General features: G+C 33.5%; 1 protein-coding gene and 1 long non-coding RNA gene across 3 annotated transcripts in view; both read right to left on the bottom strand.

Moving 5' to 3' along the window:
* The window catches only part of TUSC3 (tumor suppressor candidate 3), a 135,579-nt gene that overhangs the window by 2,753 nt on the left and 105,149 nt on the right, over window positions 1–27,677 (bottom strand). Inside the window, exons 7-10 of one of the 2 annotated variants that reach the window (XM_045535831.1) lie at window positions 24,762–24,825; window positions 14,004–14,078; window positions 10,545–10,635; window positions 4,192–4,256 (exon numbers count right to left, since the gene is read on the bottom strand). In XM_045535831.1, the coding sequence (XP_045391787.1) occupies window positions 4,238–4,256; window positions 10,545–10,635; window positions 14,004–14,078; window positions 24,762–24,825 (249 nt within the window). In that variant the 3' untranslated portion in view covers window positions 4,192–4,237. The remainder of the gene's footprint in view (window positions 1–4,191; window positions 4,257–10,544; window positions 10,636–14,003; window positions 14,079–24,761; window positions 24,826–27,677) is intronic. The other variant, XM_045535832.1, reaches the window with a different exon arrangement.
* On the bottom strand, window positions 14,092–23,174 carry LOC123626657. The gene is made up of 3 exons (XR_006730959.1): window positions 22,592–23,174; window positions 19,972–20,082; window positions 14,092–14,138 (listed from the first exon to the last, which is right to left on the bottom strand). It is a non-coding gene; the product is annotated as an uncharacterized LOC123626657 (long non-coding RNA).

Raw genomic sequence — 27,677 nt, 5'->3', positions numbered from 1 at the left:
CATCATACTTTAAAAAAAACTGTCAAGAATAGTAAAAACAATATAGTCTTCTTTGTGCTTTTTAGTGTTGCATTCTATCTGCTGAGAGAGTAAGGATATGCCTTGGACCCAACCATCAACTTCTGTCTGGACTACACTCTGTCCTGAATGAATCCCACTGTAGTTAGCAGTAGTCTGCATGTGCATCATATTACCTACCCTGGCCGGTGTATTCTGAGGTGAATATGTGCATGGTTAACTCTCAGGTGGCAACATAAAGTGGCAGCTAGCTGGCAAGAGCAGGCAACTGTACATAAGGAGATTAGATGGCAGTCCAGGACCAGCGCAGATATGCCCCCAACACTCCTATTCCCCTAACCTAAGGGATCCAACTATTCCCTTCTAGTCTGTACAAATCAATTGTTGCTTAAAGTATAGCGGAGATGCAGAGACACTATATAAAAAGAAGGGATGGGGTGAAATCTCAAACCATTTCATCTTTTAAGGCTGGCTCTCCTCATTACTCCCTAAAACTAGCAAACATCCAGAACTTAGATAAAAATGCTGTTCCTGGGCCGGGCGCGGTGGCTCACACCTGTAATCCTAGCACTCCGGGAGGCTGAGGCGGGTGGATCGCTCGAGGTCAGGAGTTTGAGACCAGCCTGAGCAAGAGCAAGACCCCTTCTCTACTAAAAATAGAAAGACATTATCCGGCCAACTAAAATATATATAGAAAAAATTAGCTGGGCATGGTGGCGCATGCCTGTAGTCCCAGCTACCTGGGAGGCTGAGGCAGTAGGACCCCCTTAAGCCCAGGAGTTTGAGGTTGCTGTGAGCTAGGCTTAACGCCACAGCATTCAATCTAGCCCGGGCAACAAAGCAAGACTCTGTCTCAAAAAATAAAAACAAACAAACAAAAAAGAAAATGCTGTCCCTGACTCGCTGAGAAGTGGTATTACAAAAGATTATTAGCAAGTTTATGACTGGAAATTCAAAATATAAGGTTTTCTAGAGAAACATGACTCCAAGTGTTAGCTACTCTCTCAATTCAGACCCACAAAAAGGTCAGTTTCAATCAGCATTCAACAAAGATCTACTGATCATCTATTGCATACAAGAATATTGTGCATAGAAGGGGTTGCAGGACATGGAATGTCAAAGTCATGGCCCTTATTTTTTTTTTTTTAATCTACAGGAACGATCCAGGTACAACTAAGTATAACACAGTGACACACATGATATAATGGCGATTCAAATTATTATAGAAATTCAAAAACAAATGAAGTAACACTCTGACTCTGAGAATAAGTAAAATGGAGAGAGTAGCCTGAAGGAGCTACGTGAAGGTAGGTGCCAAAGTATGAAAATAGGTTCAGTGCTGTGTTCAGTTTGCATAAACCAGGAGTTGGCGCACTTTCTATAATAAGCCAGAAGGTAAATATTTAAAACTTCATGGGCTATAGGTCTTTGTGGAAACTCTAAACTGCTGTAGTGCAAAGGGAGCCATAGACCGTGCATAAAGAATTGTGTGTCAATAAAACTTCATTCATAGACACTGAAATTTGAATTTCATGTAATTATCACATGTCACAAAATATTATGCTTTGTTTTTTTTCAATAATTTAAAATCATAAAAAAGATTACTAATTTGTGGGGCATGCCAAAATAGGCAGCAATTCCTAAACCCTGCACTAAACCACAGGGTATACTGAAGGCTGTACTATGAGAAAAGATAGATTGAATCTAATTTAAAATACCTTTTTGTGGTGATTCATATAATGATATTATTACATACCAGTAAAATCACATATATTTTAGAAGAATAATTAATGGCATTGAAATACACTCAGGACATATGAAAGAAAAGCAGCTTACAAAATATTTATAATGTAAACTGTTGACATTTGATAACCTGGGTGTTGGGATTATGAAGAAATTTTATTTTCTTCATTGTCCTTACCTGTATCTTCCACAATGAACATATACTAACGCGTCTCCTCTTTTTCTTAGCTATTAATGGACTTTGATGGAGAAGCAACATAATCAGTGCACATCGTAAAATAATTCTGGCATTACCCTAGAATAAGTGATGGATTATGGAAGACAATGACTAGAGATTGGGAGATAAATGAGGAGGCTGGGTGATAGTCTGAACAGGATACAGTGTACTTAAAACAACAACTGTGGGAACAGAAAATGATAGAGACAAAAACCAAATTAACATAATCCAGGATGAGCATGTGGGATGAGCACAAAATTGACTGCAAGGTTTCTATCCTGTAAGGCTGAGAATGGCGGTGTCTTAGGGAAAATGGGCAGAAGAGGAGGATAAGTAGAAATGACTCAGCTATTACACATGTCAAGGGTGAGCTGTTAATGTGGGATTCAGGTCTAGTTCTGGATCTCAGGACAAAGGTCAGGATTTGCTATGTATATTTGGGACTGAGAAGTACTCTAAAAGAAAAAAGGAAAGCATAAGAGTGTCATGTTACAAAATCCAGGTAAAAAGTTTCAAAGAGGGGCTTGTCAGGTAAAAAAAAGGCTAGAAAGGTCACACAAAGAGAAATCTGGATTTGGTCACTCGGTGGTCAATGGAGACCAAGGATCTACTGAAATCACATTTGTTCTTTCCCTGGGAAAACAGGAACCAAACAGTGGTTTGCTGTTTGTTTTTGGTTTTTACTCTTCGTGAATTAATTACTCCATCTGTTTCTAGTGTTTTGAAAAACTGGAATGTACACAGTATTCTTGAATGGATGTGTTCTGTCCAGTTGGGAGTTGGTGAAATTCTCTGAGGTCTTCAGCTGGACAGAATTTTCTTGTGCACTGCTTTTAAGGAAAGAGGGAGATCTAATGGTTCCATAATGGCACTCTCACCGAAATCACTTATGTGGCTACGGGGCAGCTGCGCAGGTTCCATTCTGGTATCCAAAAAAAGTGCACAATGGAAGAAAGGCCCGTCTTCTTCACTAAACACAGGTAGGCCAGTGCATCAATTTTCATTCCTATGCCATTGGCTTTGTGATGAATGCAATTCACTGATTTGCATAATTGTTTTTTAACCTTTGCTATACATTCGTAAGTGTTCTGTGGAAATGCTAGAAAGAAGTACAGCATGGATGTTAGCCAGGTCTCTTTAAGCAAAAGTGCTGGGGCTCTCTTCTGGGTAATAGATTACTGAATCCAGAAAAGTCTTCAAGTCTAAAACAAATGGTCTTCTAAAAAGACCTAAAGAAATGTAGGCCTTTATGAAGAGTAGGGGAAAAAAAAGTATTTGGGAATGGAAACCTTTCTGTATCCATAATCTCACAAGATACTAGTTGTCAAGCATATTAGTGCTACGGCCAGTTCTCTCCATAGCCTGCACAGAGAGACACACTTAGCTGAGTGTGTAGATGACCTGACTAATAGTAAGTCATGCCCAGAAACATGGATACCAGGTCTGGGGGAAAAGAACAATAAAGCTAGTACGTGAGGTAAGGGATAGATGAAAAACAGAGAATTCTTTGGGACCACAGGAGCTTCCTACTCCTTTCCTGCTTTCAGTGGGTTGCCAAAGGGTGTGATGGAAATAACCTTCTAGAGGATCTTTGATGTGTATGTTGACTTAGACCCTATGTTCCTGGGTTTAAGGGGGTGGATATACAGTGCCAGACTGAAAAACCTGGATTCTGAATTTTCTACAAGAAATTACTTTTATGTAAAATTTCCTGGTATGTATTTCTGAAAGTTTCAAATGTTGCTTTAAAAAATAGTTTTGGTAAGTTAACGGTTTGGAAGACTTGTATTTTGTCTCATTAATTTTGAATATTAAATTTAATAGGAAAAGGGGGTAAATACATGTCTCCTAGGCAAAAGTAAATATATTTGTATTGATTGTTTTAGTTTTGCTTTTCTTCCCTAAGTTATAACAAAGAAAAGTCAAAACAAAAAAACAAGGAATTATATTGTATCTGTGGTGGAGGAGATAGGTATCATTATTTCCAAAAAAAAAAAGGTTAACTCCAAGAGTCAAAGTCTATTGGTGGAAATTTATATCTGAGGACTTATCTCTGTATAGTAACATGAGACTGGGATATGGGCTTTCACAGTTATCTTAGAATTAGTAAACCAGTAGTTTACTATAACTTGTTTTACTTACAAGACAAATAGTATGATTTTTTATTTGAAAGATGAGGGAAACTGAGGCTCAGAGAAGATTAAAAGACTTGCCTGAAGTTATAGAGTTTTTAAGTGCCATGGTCCAAATCACATCTTCTCATTCAAAGTCCAGATCACTTTCCAATACACCACAATGAAATACAACAATATGGAAAAAATAATCCTTAAGATTCGATTTCCATTTGTACAATATTACAAGATTTAGCACTACATTCTTTATCTAGATAAAGATAGGGAATAGACAATGGTGCCTTTATAGCACTTCAGCTTTTCTCTGAATTATCTGTAAATTCTGGACCTTTGTATTAGCAATTCTTCAAAGCTGGGATTCAGCATGAGAAAGGCAACACCAATGAAATGCTTGTCAAAGATCTGTATTGTGGGCTGATCACCACACCATTTGTACAGCTTGTTTTTATTTTCCCTACGGTAAAAGATGGACATCTAAAAGGTACAAGTGAACGTGATATTGCTACACACTGTACATACTGAAATATCTCTGCTTTGCTGATCTATCAAACGTTTCTCAAAATTTGTATAATGCCTTTCATTTCTTGCTGTTACTGGATACTTTCCCTTATGGCATGTCATTCTATTTTCTTGTTATTCATCATCTCTCAAAATCCCAAAGACATCATGAACTCTAATTTTTTCTTAAGACAATGGAAGGCACCTTCTGTGTCCACTGTAAGCTTAATTGATATATATTCTGTTTACTTGATGCCAGCCAGTTCAGCATCAATTTGGGGTTGCAGCAGTTATCTTTAGAGCTCAAGTTTCAGGAAGAACTACTTTCCACACATGCCTTTAGTTGTATGAAAGAAGCTGACAACTCCAGAGGGTGTTATTCGATGTAAATTGCATCTTTTGGAGTTGTGCAATGTGACAGACCAGTACTCTTCACTTCCTTATATTTCTATTTTAATGGTTCCTGTTGCATTTAATGAAAGTAGATAAGGAATAAAGTTTGAGTAAACAGATTCAATTAATAAGTATATGATGAGCACCTACTATGTGCATAGCACTTTGGAGATATAAAAAAGGTATTTGTCGTGGACCCAAATACCTAACACTCTTCCCGAAGGAAAAGGACTTAAACAAATGAAACAGATGTGTATGAATACTTAATGAAAAATGTAACAAAGTAAAGTACCCCTGAATAATCAAGGGCTACAAGGGCTAGTACAGGTGAAAGAGAGGTAGGTGAGGTGTTTTTTATTGAGAGGCCACTGCATTTCTGGGACTACAAATTGATTGTACAATTTATCCTCATAAAAATCTGAGGTATGCTGTATTATACCAAGTTTACGGAGGAAGAAACAGTCTTAACAAACTTAATAATAAAAGACAAATCTAACAAGTGAGCCCAGCTCCAACCCCATAAAAACACTATTTTGGAGGTGAAGGAAAATAAGACTCAGAAGTTAAGTAACTAACTCCAAGTTCCAAACGTACCAAATTAAACCCCAAACTTGAACTCAGGTCTTCTATAATACTTCTAATTATTGTTATTTTTCCATTATACCATACTACCTCTCTAAGATGATCTTATGAATTGTTGGGAATCAATGTGATAAAATTGACAGAAAATGTCTCATTTTATCTTTTAAAACAGATTTGATGTGCCATAGATGTCTTCTGAAGAAAATTTTTGCAAGTATAGAGTGCCAGTAGAAACTATTGGGAAGATAATTACCTGTAAGTGAAGAGTATCATGTATCCCTACTAGCACTTTGCTTTTATTAGAAAATGGGACAAACACTACATTTTTATTTAATATACAAAATTAATTCAGTGTTTCCATTGGAATAATATTACTTCTTCTGAACTATGGCTCAGATGTTAATCAGGTAAAATTCATAATAATCCCGATATTGTACTGGTAGTTTCAAGAGACTCAGGAACCTGATTTAGTTCCTCAAAAGATTCAGGGAAAATCAGTTCTTCACTTAACTGAATTGTGTAAATATAAAACAAAGCTACTTAATTCTCAGTGTAAAGAAAAACCCTATTTAGAAAAAGTAGATTAAATATCATTAATTCTGACAAATATTTTAAACTTATTTATAATAATTAGCATCAAACATTTATTGAGTAATACTGTGTACCAGGCACTTTGCTAAGTGATGCTGAGAGAATGATTTACATGCATTCTCTCATGTACTCTTTACACTAGTTAAGATGATTTGTCAGACCTCATTTATTTACAAATGAGAAAACCTACGTTTAGAAAAGTTAAGTAACTTGCCTAAGGTGACACAGCTAGTTATAAGCAGACTGGGGATTCCAATCAGGGAAGTTTGCTTATTAAAACTTAAAAGAAAATAGGAGAGAATTTAGTGGTAGTATAAAACAGATACATACCACTAAGGAATTAGAAAAACCACTGATAGTAGATTTTTATCCCTTTAGAAGGTACATATTAAGGTTTTGTGAGGCTTAAGAGTAAAGTAAAAATGAAAATGAATAAAAAACAGGGTCACTCCATATAGAAGAAATTAAGCGTTGTAGATTAAACAATACTCAAGTTATGGACATAGTTCTGTGTGCAATTATGGATACAGTTTTGTACATTAGTGGTACACAAGTTACAATTTACAGAAACTCAACAGGGAAGACATCGAGGGCTACAAAATGTAGAGGCTGAACACCCAAGAAAGTACTTTGGCATATGAGCCTAAAGCCTACCACTAAGGGTGATTTTTTAAAAAGTATTATGTTCAAATGTACATTTTCACTAAAGAATATCTCAAGAGTATTATCCAAAGTACAAGTATTAAAGTAGATCGCTAAGAAAAATAAATCTGTTCTTGCAAGTTTTCTCTTTTTAACTTGTTAAAATTGGGGAAGTAAAGGATACAGTTTTGATAAACTATTTTAAATGTATTTCTGTCACGCGTGGTTGGACTGGTTTAGCTCTTGGTCCCTAGGGTTTATGATTCACCATTATAGGGGCTAATAATTTTTGAAAACGGACATCTAGAAATGTCTTTTCAGAAGTACTATACCTTCTGGAGTATGTTTTGTGGGTTTTCCTATTCCTGGAATGATGGTTTCCTGCATCTCATTCTCCACAAACTGCCTTTATCTGAATCTGATATGATCAACTGTATAATGCTGGTGGCTACAGATAATTGACCAAGCTTCTCCCACAGGATAATTAGAGGGGAAAATGTTTTTTCTTCTTTATCAGTATCTCACCTTTCTCCATCTTTCATTTATTCCCTCTTGCTTTTATCATCTCCTTTGTCCTTTCTCCAGTAACTTTTTCCATGTACTGATAGGTTTTTAGAATTTAGCTCAGGATTTGTCCAAATCTCTAGACTCTCTTTAGTCCTTTTAGTGTAATACTTTGTTCTTGATGTTTATCATCTTATTTATTACCAGAATCATTCACAAGAAGAGTTTATTTCTGAGGAAGTTAGAAGGAATGTGATACAATGGAATAAAAACAAAACCCAAGGCACTATAGACTATTACAAAGGCAACTTTAGCACATATATGTGCTAGAATAAAAGGGAATGAACAACATTTTCAAATACAAAGCTGGTAATGTATTTGGTTGTTTCATATGGATACTGTGAATGTTATGAAGGGAAATCTATGAACACTGTACAGATTTAAGGAAGCCTGATGAACAATTCACCATAAGAAAAGGAAGAAGGTAGGAAAAGAGCTAAATAAAAATTCTCAAAAGGGCTAAAGAGACATATTGGAAGACTTTGATATGGGAAGAGATAATTAGAGAAATTATTTAAATTGGACAATGGAATAGCTGGATAACTAAGGCATGCAATTCAGATATGATACAAATAGTATCAGTCTGACTATTGACTAATTCTTGAACATATTCTCTCTTCACATATCTTCAGATCTTTAATGAGAACCAAATCAAAGACGCCATACCCTTCCCAATAGCAACAAAGAAAATAAAATACCTAGGACTATATTTAACTAAGGAGGTAAAAGACCTCTATAGGGAAAACACTGAGGAAGGAAATAGCAAAGGATATAAAGAGGTAGAAAACCATACCATGCTTGTGGGTGGGCAGAATCAACATTGTTAAGGTGTCTATACCCCCTAAAGTGATCTGCAGATTCAATGCAATCCTTATTACAATACCAACATCATTTTTCACAGATCTAGAAAAAATCATTCTACGCTGCTTCCAGAGAAGATCCTATATAGCAGAAGCAATCTTAAGCCAAAAGAACAAAGTGGAAGGCCTCAATTTAGCAGACTTCAAGCTATACTATAAGGCTACGGTGACTTAAAACAGCAGGGTACTGGCACAAGGACAGAGACATAGACCAATGGAACAGAACTGAGAACCCATATAAAAAACTGTCCTCATATGGCTATCTAATCTTTAACAAAGCTGACAAAAACATACACTGGGGAAAAGAATCCCTATTCAATAAATAGTGCTGGGAAAACCGTATAGCCACATGTAGAAGACTGAAACAAGATCCACACCTCTCACAAAAATCAACTCACAATGGATAACAGAGTGAGACCTAAGGTGTGAAAGTATAAGAAGTCTAGAAAAACACATTAGAAAAACTCTTACAGACATTGCCCTAGGAAAAGAATTTATGAAGAAGAACCCCAAGGAAATCACAGCAACAACAAAAATAAATAAATGGGACCTCATCAGCCAAGGAAATGATCACAAGAGCAAACAGACAACCTACAGAATGGGAGAAAATATTCACATGTTACACATCGATAAAGGGCTGATAGTAAAATCTATATAGAACTCAGGAAAATCAGCAAGAAAAAAATAAACAACCCCATCAAAAGAAACTTTTCAAAAGAAGGTAGACTAATGGCCACCAAACATATGAAAAAATGTTCCACATCTCTAATCATTGGGGAAATACAAATCAAAACCACAATGAGGTACCACTTAACTCCAGTGAGAATGGCCTTTATCAAAAAGTCCCAAAACAAGAGATGCTGTTGTGGATGTAGAGAGAAAGGAACGCTTATACACTCTTGGTGGGACTACAAAGCAGTACCACCTCTATGGAAAATGGTATGGAGATTCCTCAAGGAAGTAAAAGTAGACCTACCCTTTGATCCAGCAATCCCACTACTGGGTATCTACCCAAAGGAAAAAAAGTCATTTTATCAAGGAGACACTTGCACTCAAATGTTTATAGCAGCACAGTTCACAACTGCAAATATGTAGAAACCCAAGTGCCCATCATACATGAGTAGATAATAAACCATGCAGTTTTACTCAGCAACGAGAAACAGTGGTGATCTAGCACCTTTTGTATTATCCTGGATAGAGCTGGAGCCCATTCTCTGAAGTATCAGAAGAATGGACAAACAAGCACCATATGTACCCACCATCAAATTGGTATTAACTGATCACCACTTACATGCACACATAATAGTATCATTAATGGGGGGCAGAGGAGGAGACGGGTATATTCACACCTAATGGGTGCAGTGTGCATCATCTGGGGAACGGACATGCTTGAAGCTCTGACTTGGCAAAGGCAATATATGTAACCTAAACATCTGTACCCCTGTAATATGCCGAAATGAAAAATAAAAAAGGAATCACATCTTCTGCTATGGAAACTATATTGGCTTTCATTCAGTAAAGGACAGATATAAAAATATAAGGGTTTTCATCTAAACTCTGTCAAATTTCATATTTACATATTATTCTTAGTCATGATTTCCATTTCTGACTTCTTACAAGAGAGTTCATCTGCATTTCCAACCTCATGAGGCTGCTGAAGGCAAACTCATCCCTTGTTAGTCTGATAAGGCCTTGACCAGGGTGTGCAACTAGTTACACGGTAAGAATGTTTGCCACATTCATACAGAAATTAATAAAGTAGGCATATACTCTGGTTCAGATATACTTACTATGTATTTCTAGGGTGACGCCAAGGATTTGTATTTTGAAAACCTTCCCCGGTGATTTATATGCCTAATCCTGGTTTAAAAAACCCCAGAGCATTGGAGGGTTATTGTGCTAAATGACAACTACTCCTTGTCAGAATTGAAAAGATGAGTTAGACAATGATCAGATTATAATGAGAAAACAATTTTGCAAATGAAATCACACTTGTGATGATTAGACAAAGAGAAGAAGAAATTTTGGTGAAATCCATAAAGTTTAAAACTCATATACAATATGTAATAATGTGTATATATATATGTATCTATAAAATGAAATGATATCCTGATGCCTTATATCTCCTTTGTATAGTCCACTATGCTGAACACATGGCAGGTGCTCAAAACTTGTTCAAGTGAATTTAAAAATAACACAGCAAATGAGTTAGGTACTTTATATTAATTCTTAGTTATATTAACCTCTGAAATTCTATTTACCCTATAGTTAAAAATAACATTCACATTAGGATAAAGATATTACCTGTAAGGATAGCCATGGTACTTGGAACGAAATATTGAAAGTAGAAAACTGAAGAAGAACACCACCAGGCCTAATCCTACTAGGCAAATTACTAGAAAGAGACAGAACATACCATTAGTGTCTAAAACCATGCAAATGACAACCCAAATGTTTATATTTTTAAAATGCATTCAATTACAGGATACATACATTTAAGAGTTCATGGCACATACAGGTACAACAAACCAGATAATCCACAATACAGTATATTCATTATTTTCCATTCTCAATGAAAATGTAGTATTTGGGGCATGAAAACAACAAAATTGATCTAAGTGTTCTGGGGGTTTTCCTCTCTTATAGAGCTCCTACAAATACTAAAATGCCCCAGAGGGATCAAAACATGTGATGAACCACAAACTACACTGTCAGCCCCTGTATTACAAAGAATTGGCTGTATTAGCAGGGACACTGGCATTATTATGATGTATATACAATGTTACTCAGATGTCATCAGTATTTTACAAAGAAATATAATTTTAGGTTATTGCCTAGTGTACAGAAGGGCTAGGAATAAAAGCTTGGAGGATAAGAAATACGGTCTCAGTGAGAGCCAAACAGGAGAAACTCCTCCCTCAATAGCAGGTAATAGTGTCAAGGTGATGGTGTTTTATAAAGAAATAGGGGGCATGCGTTATAGTAGAATATGCAGTGGTCTAGGTTTTCAATATTACTCTGTCCCAGAAAAGGAGATTATTTTTTCACTTCTTTTTTATTATGGTTGGACAGATTTTACTCTAAAGCAGATGAGTAATCAAATATGTAAGGTTTCTTTGCATATATATTTTGGTTATTTAATTAAACATGATTTATTGCTATTAAAATAACTCTACATGTGCTTATAAAATTTAAATGCTTAAAATCAGAGCCAATTAAATATAGATGTTTAATATATTTAAATTTTCTTTATGTTCTACAAATTAGTAGACATTAGTGCTGTTTCTTGAGAAGAAATATCTAAATATCTTTTAAGAATAAAAGGTTTGCACAATATTTACACTTTCATTAGTTACAAGGAATTCTAAAAAAAAGTTAAAACCTGATTTATAAAAAAGATTAAAATCACTAAAGCAGAACAACACAAGGAAGACCACACAGATCTATATGCTTATATAATAATGAAGTATGAGTTTAAAAAATTTTTCTAGAATATAAATGAAACCAGGTTACTTATAATCCTGGAAATCAGGGAATAGATAAGGTATGATGGCATTGTCAAAATATGGTTTACAAACCTGTCAGTTTTTATTAAGCTCTGCAGGAATACCATTCTGTAAGTTTTGAGTATAAACTGTGAAACATCATAAGCGTTTTAATAAAATCCAATGGCAGCCTCTGTGACATTTCATTTCAAATAACACTCATGCTGTTGAACGTCAAATGAGTATTGGCAGAAAATACCCCAAAAGGTAGATTTCCAATTATCACACAATTAAAAAGATCTTTTAAAAAAATTATGGAATATCCAAGTATGACACACACGAGGTCCTAGATATATAGCATATTAACAACTTTTCTTACTACAATCTTATTAAACCTGGAATAGATTACACATGATTTACTTTATACTTCTCTAAATCTGGCATTTTATCAAACACTTCTTCCTTTCATTTATCTTTTTGTTTTCCACAAGAAGAATAAAACACTCTTTTCATTCCCTTTGCTGCTTTTAGTAGCCTCTCTAGGTTGTGTTCAATAGGAAATGAGGCTCAAAATACATGATCAAGTATAAGAATATATTTACTTGATTCTGTGCAGTGGAACAAAATAATGCTACTCAAGTACCTGTATACAGGGAAGGGAGGAGGAGTGTGTGGGGTGAGGGGTTAGTAATTACTAAATGAACCACGGCTGCCCACATGAAAAGAAAATGCCATGATAAGACAGAAGCATTCTGACCTGAGCATTATTAATAATCATAGTAGTTGTATCACATCATAAATAGAAGTCACATCAGACTCAAAAGGGAATAATTTTAACATATTTCTCAGGGATGTGTCCCCCTCTCTCTCACACACAAATAAATAATTTGGGGTGGATGCTGAAGTTATTATTGAAACATCTACTGAGAGGGAAGTTGGAAGTAGTGATTTTATAAACTCAGTATCATCGATGTGAGATAAACTTTATCATGTATCTATTACTATTACTTACCTTAATGACAGGATATACGATAAACATATAATTACATTAAGATTATGTCCTCATAAACATGATGTCTCAATCCCAAGAACATCACATTCTTTCCTCAAAAGATATAAAATGATATTCAACAATGCTTAAGTATACAAAGTAATGCACTCATTTCTTCTGTAGCTTCTTTACAACCATGTATAGATAGCATCATAGGAAAACAGGGTAGCCTAAACTGCATATTACATCCAAAACATTGCAACACTTAAGACTTCTAAATATTCAGAAATCACTATAATTCATTCACATACATGTCACACTAGCTAAAAATCCCATAAACTAAGTCTGGATTTTTATTTTACATGTCTTAAGAAATCATTAGTCTTTTTCAGATACCTACAATCCTCATACATAAATCTTGGGTTTTAAAAAAGTTCAGAAATGCGAAGTATAATGAGAAAAATTTTAATTATAGGTTTGTGGCTGTATAATCATATAGGATAATAACTCAATATTAATTATAGAAAAGGTCTGTGCCAGGAAACATTAACTCGAAGGCCCTCTCTCCTTTCTTAACCTATTTTCCTATTTTGCTAATAAAATTTGTTACTTTAGAAAACTATTTTTTTTAATACAACTCTTTGAGAAGAATCATCCCATCAAAGGAAAGAATATAACTAACTTGCTTAAGAACACAATGGTGGAAGTTGACGGGGTTGTTAATTTTGGCCTATTAACAGAAAAGGCAAAGCTCCTTGAAAAGATAGTTCTAGGAGATGGCTCCCTTTCTTAAATGTTGGTAAAAAAAAAAAGTTTGGAAGTAATTGAGAGGTAATGTACACTTCAGAGTACAAAACCTATGTAGAAACTTCTCCATGTAAGCCAGGCTTTGAGTGCATACCTCATTCTCGTGGCACAGGGAACATATAATATGCTAATAAAATCTCTGAAGACTCTCCCCACAAAATTTTCCATCCTTCTCTGTATGGCAGATATTACAACACAGACTACAGCCTCAGTAGAGAGGGATCAGAGCACCCCTAACAAGGAAATGTAGTTCTTTATGTGCAGTTCCACAGAAAATCACCTCATCCTTTTTTGGAAGAAATATATTTTCAAGTATGTGCACACACACATCCTAGAAACAGAAAAAAGTAAAAAAAAAAAATCATCTTCAATGCACACCAGTTCTTTATAAGTTTATGTTCATGAAGGGCCTTTATATATTTCCCATTTGATTTAAATGAATCTTTATATCAAAACAAAAATACCAACATAGAGACTTACTCCGTCTTTTTCCAACATCTCCTTTGGAAGTTGCTGCTTCATTTAGAAGAACCATCCCCATGGTGATAGCAGCATCTGCAGTAGTTGTCAAGGAGACAGTAGAAATAGATGCAAACAAAATCTATTTTTCTGGATCTGAACACAATGTTTCAGAATGGTTAAATTACAAATGCACACATAGATAAATACAATTGATTATGTAACATAAAATCACTATTCTTTGTGTATACAAATATGCCTTCATTTTTTAAATTTATAAGTTAAAACTTTGCGAGATTTTCAAAGTCTAATTTTAAATGCTGTTAAATTCCAGGACTTTCACAGTGCATATAAATTATAGGGACTCTCAAAACCAGTTATAACATTTCACACTATACATAAAGATATGCACTACTTATAGTCAGAGTGACACATTTCATTGGCAATCACAGAAAATGATAATGTATTCAGCATGGTTTCTTTTTTTCACAATGTGTTTGTGTATGGCGGTATGCATCATAGCTTTCTTTGTCTTGACTACTAAATGTCTTGTTTTATAGATTATTTTGTTGAGTTAAAGAAATCTTTACTAAGGTCAGGTATCATATCAGTTGGAAATTTTGGGGTATCCAGTTATAAGGATTACAAAAGCAAACAAGCACATAATAAAACAATTTAATGAATTTAGCAGGATCTTGAGCTAGTCAGTTGACATTTTAAGAATGAGAATGCAAAATTATTTCTGTACTTAATATCTTGCAAAAGGATATGTTCATGCCATCCTGAAAGATGCCAAAAATTAAGAAAATGACAGGTTTTTACCTTTATGAAAAATTCTTTGCCATGTTATTAAAATGTTTTGACACTGTCTACTATTTTAGAACTCATCAATTCTAGAAATATATTTATTATGTATTCTGGCCAAATGACTAATAGATTAAAAAATGAAGGGAAAAATAAAACAATTCTAGGCCAAAAATTTCTTAATTTGCTTAATTAATTTTATTATGTTCTCCTTATATTCATTTCTACTACTATATGTATACAAACAGCATCATTAACTGTCCTGTGCTGGATGTCTCTAAGTGCCTTCTACTCCTAACAGCAAAAGCTCAAAGGATAATGTTGGGCTATATCTTACAATTAGGTTGCAGGAAGTCAGAGAAAATTCTGCAGAGTAAATATTTCCATGCTGAGTCTGTTTTCATAACCATATTATTGAACTTCTCATTATTAATAATGTCTATTTTCATGACCATATTATCCAACTTCTGGATAATAAATGCCTGTCTTATCTAATTAGGCATTTATGCTCACACTGACCTCTCTACACAAATAATTTTCAAACTATTTATTTTTAGCATTGGAACCCCTTCTGGGATAAAAAAACACAAACAAAACCTTGGTTGGAAACCAAAGAGAAAAACCCCCACCAGCCCTGTGCAATGCCAACTCCCTCCACCATAAACACACATATATAACATATTACCACTACTAAATTTTTAGAGATCCATGATATGCAGTTTGAAAACCACTGAAATTTAGATAATTACTTAATTCCTGGGTTTTAATTATGTAGCAATAGCCTCAAAAGGCTATTGTAAGAGAATGACTGTTCTCTGTACAGTATGATAGTAAGTAAGTAGACTTTAAGGATTCGTTATTCTTAAAAGTGTTTTTATACAATCTACTCATATAAATTAACTGAGTCCACAGTCATAAGACATTACTAATAATAAAATGAAAGAAAAGATTAAAAACTTGTATCACTAAAACTATCTGTAGGGAATTTCTACCGCTTAACTCAGTTTTTTGGAGCAGACAGATGTGACTGATGTGGATCTTTAACAAGAAGTTATTAGGTTTCCTCTTTAATCTTTTTCTGCAATAGCCTTGTATATTCAAGTATAAATTTTAGTCCATACATTAAAATATACAAATTTAACCTGATAATTCAGATAGAATTCTGGATTATTTTACCTATGACAACATATATTTTTATAAATATTCAAAATATAAATGGCATTTAAAAATGAATTTATGTAATATTAAAACATATATTTATTTTATGATTACATATGCTAAGTAACTTCCTCAATTCCATTAATAAATCATGGGGAAAATGCCACTATTTCTATTACTGGGGAAAACAAGGTTCACAAAATTAAATGCTTGACAATTTTCATGGGAGTAGAGCCACATATTAAAATATTCCCAGAGTCAAATTTTATACACACTAAACACATTTACACAAATAGATGTATCTATTTATAAACACATAAAAACATGATCTCAGAGAAAAGTATATTAGTCAAAAGTATATTTCATTGGACATTAACTATGGCCACCCAAGTATAACACATCCCTATAAATATATCTTCACATCATTTTTACTGTTCTTCCTCTTACATAACATGTTGGAATTATACATGTTTATATCACAATGTTAAAAACTATGAGTAACATGTTTCTCGGTTAGATTGCTTTTGGATTTCATACAAATTCAATGCGGTGACAGAGAATTATATGATTTTTGTAATCATATATGCCTTAACTTTTAAAATTTATAATCTAAAACTTTACTTTGTGAGATTTTTAGCGTCTAATTCTAAATGCTCTTACATTACAGGACTTTCACAGTGCATAGAAATTATATGGACTCTCAAAACCAGTTACAAGATTTCACATTAAATATGTTTTAAAAATTAGCAGAAATTAGTGTTATTTCTTAATTGCAAATATCTAAACATCTTTTAAGAACAAAACATTTGCTTTATCTGACTGATGGCATTTGTTTCCAAATGTTTGCTATTACAAATATTCCTTCAAACAATATCTTATTACAGGTCTTCTAGTGTATATGTACAATATTTTCTCTAGGGTCTATACCTACAGGTAAAATTTTTGAGAGGTTGCGTATGGTATTTTCAAATTTGTTAGGTACAATCATATTGTCCTCTGAAATGAACAAAAAATTTCCATTTTTCTTACATTTTACTAACATAGTATTGTTAGACTATTGATTTTATCAAACTGATAAGAGCTGTATTAATAGCTTCCCACTTGATTCTGCGCATGTTTTGATTATGTTCATTCCTTTTATTATTTAATCTTTTGTATACTGCTTATTCCACCCCCATTTTTCCTAAGCACATTTGCTTTCTCTTATTAACTTGTAGCTTTAATAAGAAAAGAGCAGTAAGCCTATTTCAAACATCATGGCTGTAATTAAGATAGATGAATTAAACTAAAATGGCTTTAAACTTGCTAACCCTCCCTCTCTTTTATTTAAGATACATTTTTAACTGAAGGCCATTGAGAGTTGAGAATCTTTCAGTTTCATTTTATCAACTAAAACATTTTTGGCTAAAAAACAGTCTACATAATACTTATTATCTGGGGAAGAAAATCACATTTGTAACATAAAAATCTTAAGTTTTAGATAGAGAAGCTAGATGATCATCTGCCAGGGTTAATATGTAGTGTTTCTTTCCTTCATTGGGTGGAAGGCTGACTGACTAATGAAAAGACCTTCCACATCTGAGAAGATTCTATGTATGACTCTTGAATAGATTCTTTCTGCCCATTAGACTGATTAATGTAGCCATCCATCTAGCTGTGCCTTACTGAATTGTCCCAACATTAAAAAAGCAAGAGATAGGCCTCCATCCTTCACCCCATACACACCCTTGGTTTAGTTTACGTATTACTTTGCACATCTGCCTTAATATCATAGCAATATATATTTCAACTACTGTGCACACTTCAGTTTCTTTGGTGATCCTGTTGACCACTTTCCTACTGCTTAAAAATTCGAAATACCAACATAAACCCACATAAAATAGAAGCTGCTATTTGTGCAAATTATGTATAATACCCATAAGCCACTGAGCATCCTATGGAACTAGTAACACATACATTTACATTACATTATAATCCATTCTCAATTGCACACGATGATAAGTTTACTGTTGCTCCCAGGAAGGGAATCAGGATTTTGTCAATTTAAAGATAAATGAGTACAGATATTGAGAAAAATGTTAGCACATTATAGAAGACTTAAAGGAATCTAAATGTAAAATTATCTTCAACTTGCATCCATCATTAATTTTCTTCTGTATTATTTTTCTCCTTGTATATAACACATTAAAATAAAAGAAACATTTGTTCTCTATCAGAGACTGAACACAAATGCAGAGTAAAACTATATTCTATCATAAATGGAAAAGAAATATTTTTCTCATAGAAAAAGTAATGTGATCTTTATAAGAATAAATTATTTTAAAATATTTTAAAATCATTATTGCTAGTATCGCCTTTGCTTTTATATCAACACTTTTACTTCCAACTGATATTTATTTCATGTCATCTTGAGATCCCAGAACTTACAGGATACACAGACTCAAGTGACAGTGGCAGGTCAGAGCTAGAACTCATATGTTCTGTACCCACTGGCAAACACACACCACATCTTGATGAATTTAGTGGGATCATTCCTGTCTATGACAAACGGACACTATAATTTGGTCTGGTTGGAATTTTAAATAAAGTTTTAAAGGACATTACCCTCCCCCATGAGAATGCCTACTGGCAGAAACAGTGGCAGATTAGTTAATAAAATAATATTATATATTCCATAAACATTTGTTTAAATGTGAAGTGAACGCTTTTTTTATGAAAACAAATCACTACTTGCAATTACATGTCTATTTCACTGTGCCATACTTGTAGGTATATGTAGTAAGAAAAGCAGATTTCAAGTTATCTCATTAAAAGACATGTATGAGGTTTTGAAATTAAAGAAAATTCTATAACCAAAAACATATCCTACCTTACTTAATCTTATCATTTGATGACTATAGTTCAAATTTTCTACTCTGATAAATTACATAAAGAGTTTTATATGTAACTTAATATATTTCATATACATATTAATTCATGCAATTGTGGTTTCAAAAACTGTATGTTTGCACTTTAATAATCCAGTTAAGAGCCATGTGTCTCAGCCTGTTACTGAATTTTGGACATTTGAAAGCTTCTTTAAGAAAATAATTATAACTGAATAATTATTTACAAAATTATTTGCTGTATATATCTGTCTCTCATTTAGGTTGTAAATTTCACACCATCAGAGACCTTGCTAGGTTTGGCATCTCAGCACACAGTTATATGCATATATGTGTGTATTTATATTTACATATCCCCCACACTTTTTTTTTTGTTTGTACAAAGACATGAGGGAATAACTAAAGAAATATCAGCATATCTGCTATATCTTCAGTAAAATGATCCTTCAGAAATACATAGCAAACATACATTTACTATATAGTTTTGTGAGAATATTACTGGCCTACTTAACACAGGTTTTGATTTATGGGGAAAATATTACTGAGTAGGAAAAAAAGGGGTTAAGAAGTTCATGACTCAACTGATTGGCTTTATGATCTTAAGCAATTTAAACCCTTTCTCATCAATCAAATATGAGGCCTGTGCATCTTAGGAATTTTGTCAGGCTAAATATTTCTCTCCAAACCTTGTTTTCCTCCTGTATTTCTTAATTTTGTTAATAGTAAGCTATCCTCCAACACATATCTGAGCTTCAGAGTCATCTCTGATTCCTTTCTTTGAACCTCATTTATGACATTTATTATCAAGTTTGGATGATTCTTCCTCTTAAACAGTAATTGAGTCACTCCTCCATTACCTTAGCTTAGGTTCATTCTCCATAGCCAGAACAACTGACAGTGCCTCCTACTTCCTCTGCTCTCCCTTCTCCACTTTATCCTCAATATTGTTACTGGAGCAAACCTCCACTGACTTTATGTTGTTTAAACAGGGATGAGAAACACATGCCACTATTTCCTTTTAAACAGCCAAATTTATCAAGAAGACATTCAGGGCTCAACCTCAGAATACTTCATAAAAAATTAATAAGGCAGCCAATGCCAAATATACAGAATTGGTGTATTAACTGCAATACATCCATTACCTTCAGATAAAGTACATATTTCTTAAGCAAGATTTTCATTGTCCAGCCTAACCAACCTTTCACCAATGTCCTCACAGTTTGAATTCCAGCCTTAATGGATTTCTTATCTTCCTGCAATAAAGAATATTCTCTCTCATTTTATGATTTTGTACATGTTACACCTTCTACTGAATATCCTTCCTCATTCACTCTCTTGTCTGTGAAACTCCTTTTTATACTTCAAAACCCAGCTGAAAAGTCAGTTCAAGTTCTCTAGGCAGAGAGTTGCTCCTCTCTTGCTGCTTCATTTACATGCATTGATTATAGCATTTGTCTCACTGGATTATAAACATTTTTGTGTCATTCTACCTGTGAACTAAAATAAAATCTTAAGCCCCCAAGCTGACTGAATGGACTTCCTCTTGGCCAAGGGTGCCCCAGAAATACCCTAAAGCTGAGTTGCTGGCTATGAGAAGGGGAGTGAGACACGCCTAGTCATGCCCCCCTTCCCTTCTTGGAGATGTCCTTTGTAATTCATTGACAGGCCTAAGGCTGTGCAAGACAAAGCTTAAATCACACCTGCAGGTCATCAGTTCACTTAACAGATCACTTGAGTCTGGGTATATGACCGGTGGCTTGTCTCTGATTAACAGACTTCCTTAACTTAAAATATTCCAAGCCTTTAGACAAAGCTGCATTTCTTTAACCAATTACAAATCAAAGGATCTTCATTTATTTATTTATTTATTTATTTATTTATTTATTTATTTATTTTTTATTTTTTATTTTATTATTTATTTTTTTATTTATTTATTTTTTTATTATTTTTATTTTTATTGATTGATTGATTGATTGATTGATTTAGAGACAGAGTCTCGCTCTGACATACCAGCTAGAATGCCATGGCATCAGCCAAGCTCACAGCAATCTCAAACTCCTGCAGTCAAGCAACTGTCCTGCATCAGCCTCCCGAGTAAATGGGACTACAGGCGTACATCACCACGCCCGGCTACTTTTTTCTATTTTTAGTAGAGATGGGGTTTCACTCTTGCTCAGGTTGGTCTAGAACTCCTGACCTCAAGTGATGCTGCTACCTCGGCCTCCCAGAGTGGTAGGATTACAGGCATGAGACACCATGCCCAGCCTCAAAGAATCTTTAAACTCACCTATGACCTATAAGCTCCTGCTTTGAGATGTCCCACCATTTTGGGCCAAACCAATATATGCCTTCCATGTGTAGAGTTATTACTTTACATGTAATTCCAGTCTCCCTGAAACGTATAAAACCAAACTGTAATCCAATCACAGTGAGTCCACTAGCTCAGGGCATCTTGGGCATGGCTCTGGGCCATGGTCCTCAAACTTGGCTCCCAATGAATCTCATTAAATTATTTTCCAGAGTTTGAGTTATTTTCTATTGACATACCTTCATGTAAATAGCAAATATCTTATTCATATTTGCATAAGGTGTTAAAACATAAATGAATGAAAAATAAATGAAATAAAAATGAACTTTTACTAGCAAGAATATAAACCATTATATAAGTTATTCTTAGATTCACACAAATTCCATAGTAAAATATCATGTTTCTTATTCCTTTTTCATAGACCTTTTTCTCACAGACCACTTAGGAATATTCTTCTTTCTTTTTGCCCCCTGAATAACTGAGAAAATAAAACACTACTGATACAGAAAAAAATCTTATTCTTAGTAAATATAAATCTATAACCTATGACACCAAGAGACTCCATCTGTTTTCTCTTAGGTTTTTTCCAACAAAACTTTGTATATAGCAACTGCACCTAATGATCTGACTTACTAAATTAGGAGGAGTAAACCAAAAGGCAAAAATGTTCTCTACACATAAACAAAAAGTAACCATCTGGTATTTACATTTTCTTGCATAAAGGAAAAAATACACCTACAAATTACAAAAAATGTGGTTAGTTCAAAAATATCAGTGGACTGTCACATGAAAATAAAACCAGAAATTATTGTAAAATGTCTTCTTTTAAAACTTCCCTGGTAATATTCACAAGTTCACCATTTTAAAAGAATTTTTCTATTTCTTTTTGTAATAGATATCTCCAAAATAAAAACACGGAGGTAATAAAGCAATGAATAATTACTGTTAGCATAAAAAATGGATTTAATTCTTTTGTGTTACTGCTAAAATCTGTATGAAAAACTTCATACTGCTTGTGAAATTTCTTTCCATCCTAAACCTCAGTGTGGTATCAACGATCCATGAAATAAAACTTTCAGAATTCCTGGCATACAATAAAATGATGGTCTCAACACAGCTTTTCATCCGTTTGCTAGGTATTCCTGATATGTTTTAACAAACTTGTCACTTTGAGTAAAGCACTACTTTCTACATTACCAAATGCTACACTAGGGATTGAAAGGAAGAAAAAAAAAAATACCACAATATACAAATAAATAAGACCTAAAAACTTACCTGTAACAAACACTGTGTTTCTTACTATTTACTTTAATATACATGCATTTTGTTTCTAAATACATTTAAATAATTAAAAAATAAAAAATAAGTTAGGAGTAAATACAGCTTTGCCCTTACTTTTTTAATGAGGATGAAATATCCCTATAAACATATTCACAAATATTTTATTTTCTTACCTAAGGTCCTTCTGATGCACAGAAAGTATTAATCTCTCACCATGTTACAGTTGGAGTGTAGAAACACAGTAGTTACTGCACCGAAGATTACAGAATTTGAGAATGTTTACTCAAATATAGATATTTCCAATTCCACTCTATAAGACAAACTAGAACAAAAACATACTCATCATAGTAGTTTCTGAAATTTGCAACCATAAAGTACTAGGTGAGTAAACAAATGAAAGCAAGGAATACGCTGAGTTATGCACAATTCTATGTGTGCATCCAAATGTGTGTAATTGTGGAAGTAGTAAAAATGTTGAAAACTAATACACAGGAAGAAGACGGTCTATGTTTCTCATTGAGTTTCAGAAAGACAGGGTTTAGTTTTCCTCCAGTATTAACTGGAGACTTACAATCTCTCCTCAAACTTCATTTCCAAGATCAAGCTTTCTCATAGTGTCTTTGTATTATCTTGTAAATTACACGATTGGATGGGTTCAACAAATTTTACTCTAGAAAAATTAGTCATTTCAATATATCTCCATCGTAAGTTTTAGAATTCTTATACATACTGTGACTATGATCACAGTATTTTTTCCTGATCATCTACATCTTTTGTCAAATGCTAAAGAATCAACCAATAAATACGTATTTATGCATGCTATCTGTAACCATGCAATTTCTAAGAAAGACGGAAAAATATAGGAGGGATAAACCAACTAGTCTTTAGTAATTTCTAGATGCTTTATGTGTGTTATCTCATTTACTTCACACAGAAACGCCATGTGGTTAGTATTGCTAGTCCTGATTTTACAAATGAGGAAGTCTGTGAGCATATTGAGAATTTTAAGTGCTTTAAACACTTCCCAACCCTTTTCCTCACCATAATTTAATACAATGCTTAGTATATACTAGTACCTGATACAGTACCCAGAATGTCATAAGTAAATAAAATAGGCTGCTTGAATAAACTGATGGTATCAAATAAGTCTTTGAGGGTAGATTAAAACAATGCATTGTTATGACACAACCAAGTAATAAAATACAAAAATGTCCATTTTGTTAAAAAGATAGTCTTTTCCACCCAGATTAAAAGTAATAAGTTTAAGATGGCATGACTGACATTGATTCATGAAATTTATGTCACAGACCATAACAAAGTGTAGTATTTACAGACTTAAGTACCTTTACAACCAAATAGACCAGGGAAAAGAAAACTGAATTCTAATCCTAGTTCTCCCCTAATCTAAGGCAAGTCAATAAACTTTTGTGGGCTCCAGTTTTCCTACATATAAAATACAGTTTTAGCCTAGATAAGTTCTAAGATATTTAAACGTTTATGGCTATGATTATATAAAATACTGGAGAATTTGGTCTAGACTACTTCATTTGAATATGAATAACCGGGATAGTTATCAAGTTTTACAAATATAAACTTGTAGTATTTATAAACTTTAGATACTACACATACAATACTATAGGCACACTTTAAATTCTCATAATCACTCAGTATGTTCAAATAACACTATAAATTTAACCTTCAAACATTTCACAAGACTTACACAAACCAAGTTCCCCCAAAATAGAGCTGTTTGCCCAAAGAGTAACCTTATTTCATTCTAAGAATATTCAGATTAGATGCTTAAACATTACCTCTTTATCATCCTGCTATCTTCTTTATCCCTGTAACTCCAAGTCATGAATTATACAGTATGGTCTGATTCATAACACTTAATCTGATATAACCAAAACGAGATGTCTATCCTAACTCTCCCTCTTCTGACTTGTTATATATTCAAGAGAAGCAGTATTAAGATGATTCCTTTTTTACATGCTATGTATATCATAAAGCACTTTTTTTTCTCCCCATTGAGATGCTATAGGGGAAAACCATATAAACTCAACAAAAAAATCTATCCAGAGATAATCAACGCAGAATAAAAGCAATACTTTCAAATTCAGTAGTAAGTAAAAAAGAGAAAATTACAGTCTGTTAATGATTCAGAATAACAAAATTATACTGTAATAGGAAACAATTAGCACAGGAATTAAAAATTAGTCATATAGTACAACTTAAAATTTAATGTCATTTAAAAATCTTGATATTTACTGATAGGAAAATATCAATTTAATAATATGCAGCTTTGGTTTGCCTTTATCAATTCATCAGTATTTTAAAGGATACTCAGTACCAGAATAATGTGTGACTCTGCCACAAATTGGGCCTGGCTGCTCCCGTGAATGTAGCTCTATAAAAGAGGACAAAGAAACAAAAATTACAATCTGAGAAAAAGATATAATTATTTTATATTTTTATGTCATGAAGATAAACAATGGAAAAATCTACTTATTAAGTTCCTATTTATAATTCTTTTGAATAAAATTATTATTGGTTTAAATGGAAATACATGAAAATGTTGGTTGATATTATGGTAAACTATCAAACTTAATATCAAAAGTAAACAATATAAGTTATTACAAGATTTGTCACAGACATACACACACACTGAAATGATTCTTCCAGAGTTACTGTAAAAATGTACTTGATACCATAAGGTACAAATTAACGGAAATAATTTTTCTGAGTTTTCTTCCTTTAAAATAAGTCAAAAGTGACCAATCAAATGTCAAATCACTACTTTCTACATTACCAAAGTTTCTAAAATAAGGAGTTAGCTTTATAAATGCACAAATTTCATCAGATTATTTAAATTTTCTTCCAAGCACAATTAAAACTACTTTTACCATATTGAAAAATGTACACTTTTTCTATACATAGGAAGAATTATATACACAGTTGATACCAGGTGATTATTAAAAATCTGACACAGATCTCCATCTAGAATAGTTAGCTTCTAAACTGATTCCCACAGTATTTCTGCTGTTAACCTCTCCTATGAAAATTAGTTGCTATGTGGTTGTTTTAAATGAAGGTCCTTGTCTAAGTTTTCCATGTATAAAAAAAAAAAATACCAGAGGAAAAAATATAACATCTTACAATACAAATCAATGTCCTCAATTTTTGCATCACTTATGATGCATAATTGTATCAATTGAGAGGACCAAGGTGGTCTTCTACGTTTTGTCATAAATCCTGTCTTGGTATTTCCATGTAAAGGCTGTTCTTTATCTCCTGATCTAAACCGTTTTCGTTTCCATCTCTAATTTTTCAGTAATTCGTAGCACAGCTGCCACATTTGAAGGTGTGTTCAGTTGTATTCTTTAGGCACAACTTCAGGCAGACTGGCTAAAATGTAGCCATTTCTGGTCCTTTCATATTATAACTTCTAAAGAATCCTCTCATATATATTTTTCTTCTGACCCTATCCATTTACATGTTCCTAAACAGAGACAAGTATAACTTTGAAAATGACAATCTAGCTTCTAGTTAACTATATATGATTTTTAACATCACTAATGGATAACAAGTGAAATTATGAAAAAAATACAGCAAAAGAAATACAAACACTATAAATTATGCTTGACATCAAGTGTGATTTGAAACTAAGATTCCAAGAACAAAGACTAAGGTTTTAGTTTTCAAATAATTATAACAGCAAAGATTGTAACATATAATACAACCATGGCAAGTATATATACTAATAGCTACTATTTACTGAACACTCATTTTTCATAGGACACTTAAGAGCTTTACATGTAGTATCTCATTTAATTCTGATACCCCCCCCATAAGGTAGGTGTTTTTATTACAGCCATTTTATACATAGAGTAACTGAGGCTTAAGAGAGGTGAAGAAACTTGTCCAAGTTTTCACATCTGTTATTGAATGTCCTAGGATTTAAACTTAAGTCTATTTGATTTTAGCTCCTGAGCTCTTATTTACTACATTACTTTGTTATTTGCTGAACATTTGATTAGGGGCTTCATATGTTACCCCATTGTATCTTCTTCTGTTTTACTTTTTTTCCATTGTATCTTTTTAACAGCCATATAAGATGGCTTATTACCTCTCATCTTCCAAATGAGGAAACTGAGACTTAGGGAAATTTAACTAACTTGCTCAATATTACACAACTAGTAAGTGGAGAAGTTTGGACTGAAACCTAGGCCTGTTCATATAGGTCATCCATGTCCTTTCTGCTATGTAACAGCTTACCAAAAAACAGGAAGAATATAAAGTAAAACTTTTTGTAAAAGCTTTACTTGGTAATCAGATAATTAAATGTTGACAGTTAAAGTAATTAAAAATCAACATCTATATAAATGAGTAAAATATCTGAGTATAACAACACAGCATAATATGCCCAAATTTACATAACAACTTCAAGGTAGTTTGCCTATATTAGAATCACAAATTTAGAGAAGAATTTCAGACATATTCTAGATGAGTGGCTTCAAACCTTTTCTGTTTTGTTTTGAATAATAGAATCTTCTCTGATCAAGCTTTTGCCAAGGCTATCAATTGACTTCCCCACTGCCAAATCATCTGGTCATACCCCACCCAGTCTTACTCGACTTTATCTATCTGAAAAATCTGCTATATCTGACCACTCCCTTCTTTTTGGTAAAATTTTCTTTATTTGGCCTCCAGGATGCCACTCTTCATTCTTCTACTTCATTGGCTCCTCCTGTTCAGGCACTTTGGCTATTCCCTTCCTAACTCTCATCTTCCTAAATTCTAAACTCTGGAGTATCTCAGAGCTCCACAGACTTAAGCCTCTTCTCTATACTCACCCTTTCCAGGTGCTCTCATCCAATCTCATGGCTTTAATCATAACGTCTGTATTGATGATTCTCACATTTATATCCAGTCTGACATACCTCAGTCTCCACTTGGCAGTCTAACAGTCTTCACTAATAGACTATACTTGGAAATCTAAAACTTAAAAGGGCCAAAATCAAACTTGTGATATGCCTCCCTTTCTATCCCAGAATCTGCTTCTTTCCCACTCTCCCCCATCTCAGGAAACAGCAACTTAATTTTTCTAGTTGTATAGGTCCAATGTTGGACTTGTGTCTCTGTCCTTCCTTTTCTTTCATTCCTTTCCTCTCCTTCCTTCTTTCTTCCATCACTCCCTCCTCACATATCCAATCATTCAGAAAATACTATTGGTTCTACTTTAAAAATTCATTCTGAACT

Source organism: Lemur catta, chromosome 22 (assembly GCF_020740605.2).
Source record: "Lemur catta isolate mLemCat1 chromosome 22, mLemCat1.pri, whole genome shotgun sequence".
In the NCBI taxonomy this organism is placed as follows: domain Eukaryota; kingdom Metazoa; phylum Chordata; class Mammalia; order Primates; family Lemuridae; genus Lemur; species Lemur catta.
This window is presented reverse-complemented; position numbering and strand designations above follow the sequence as displayed.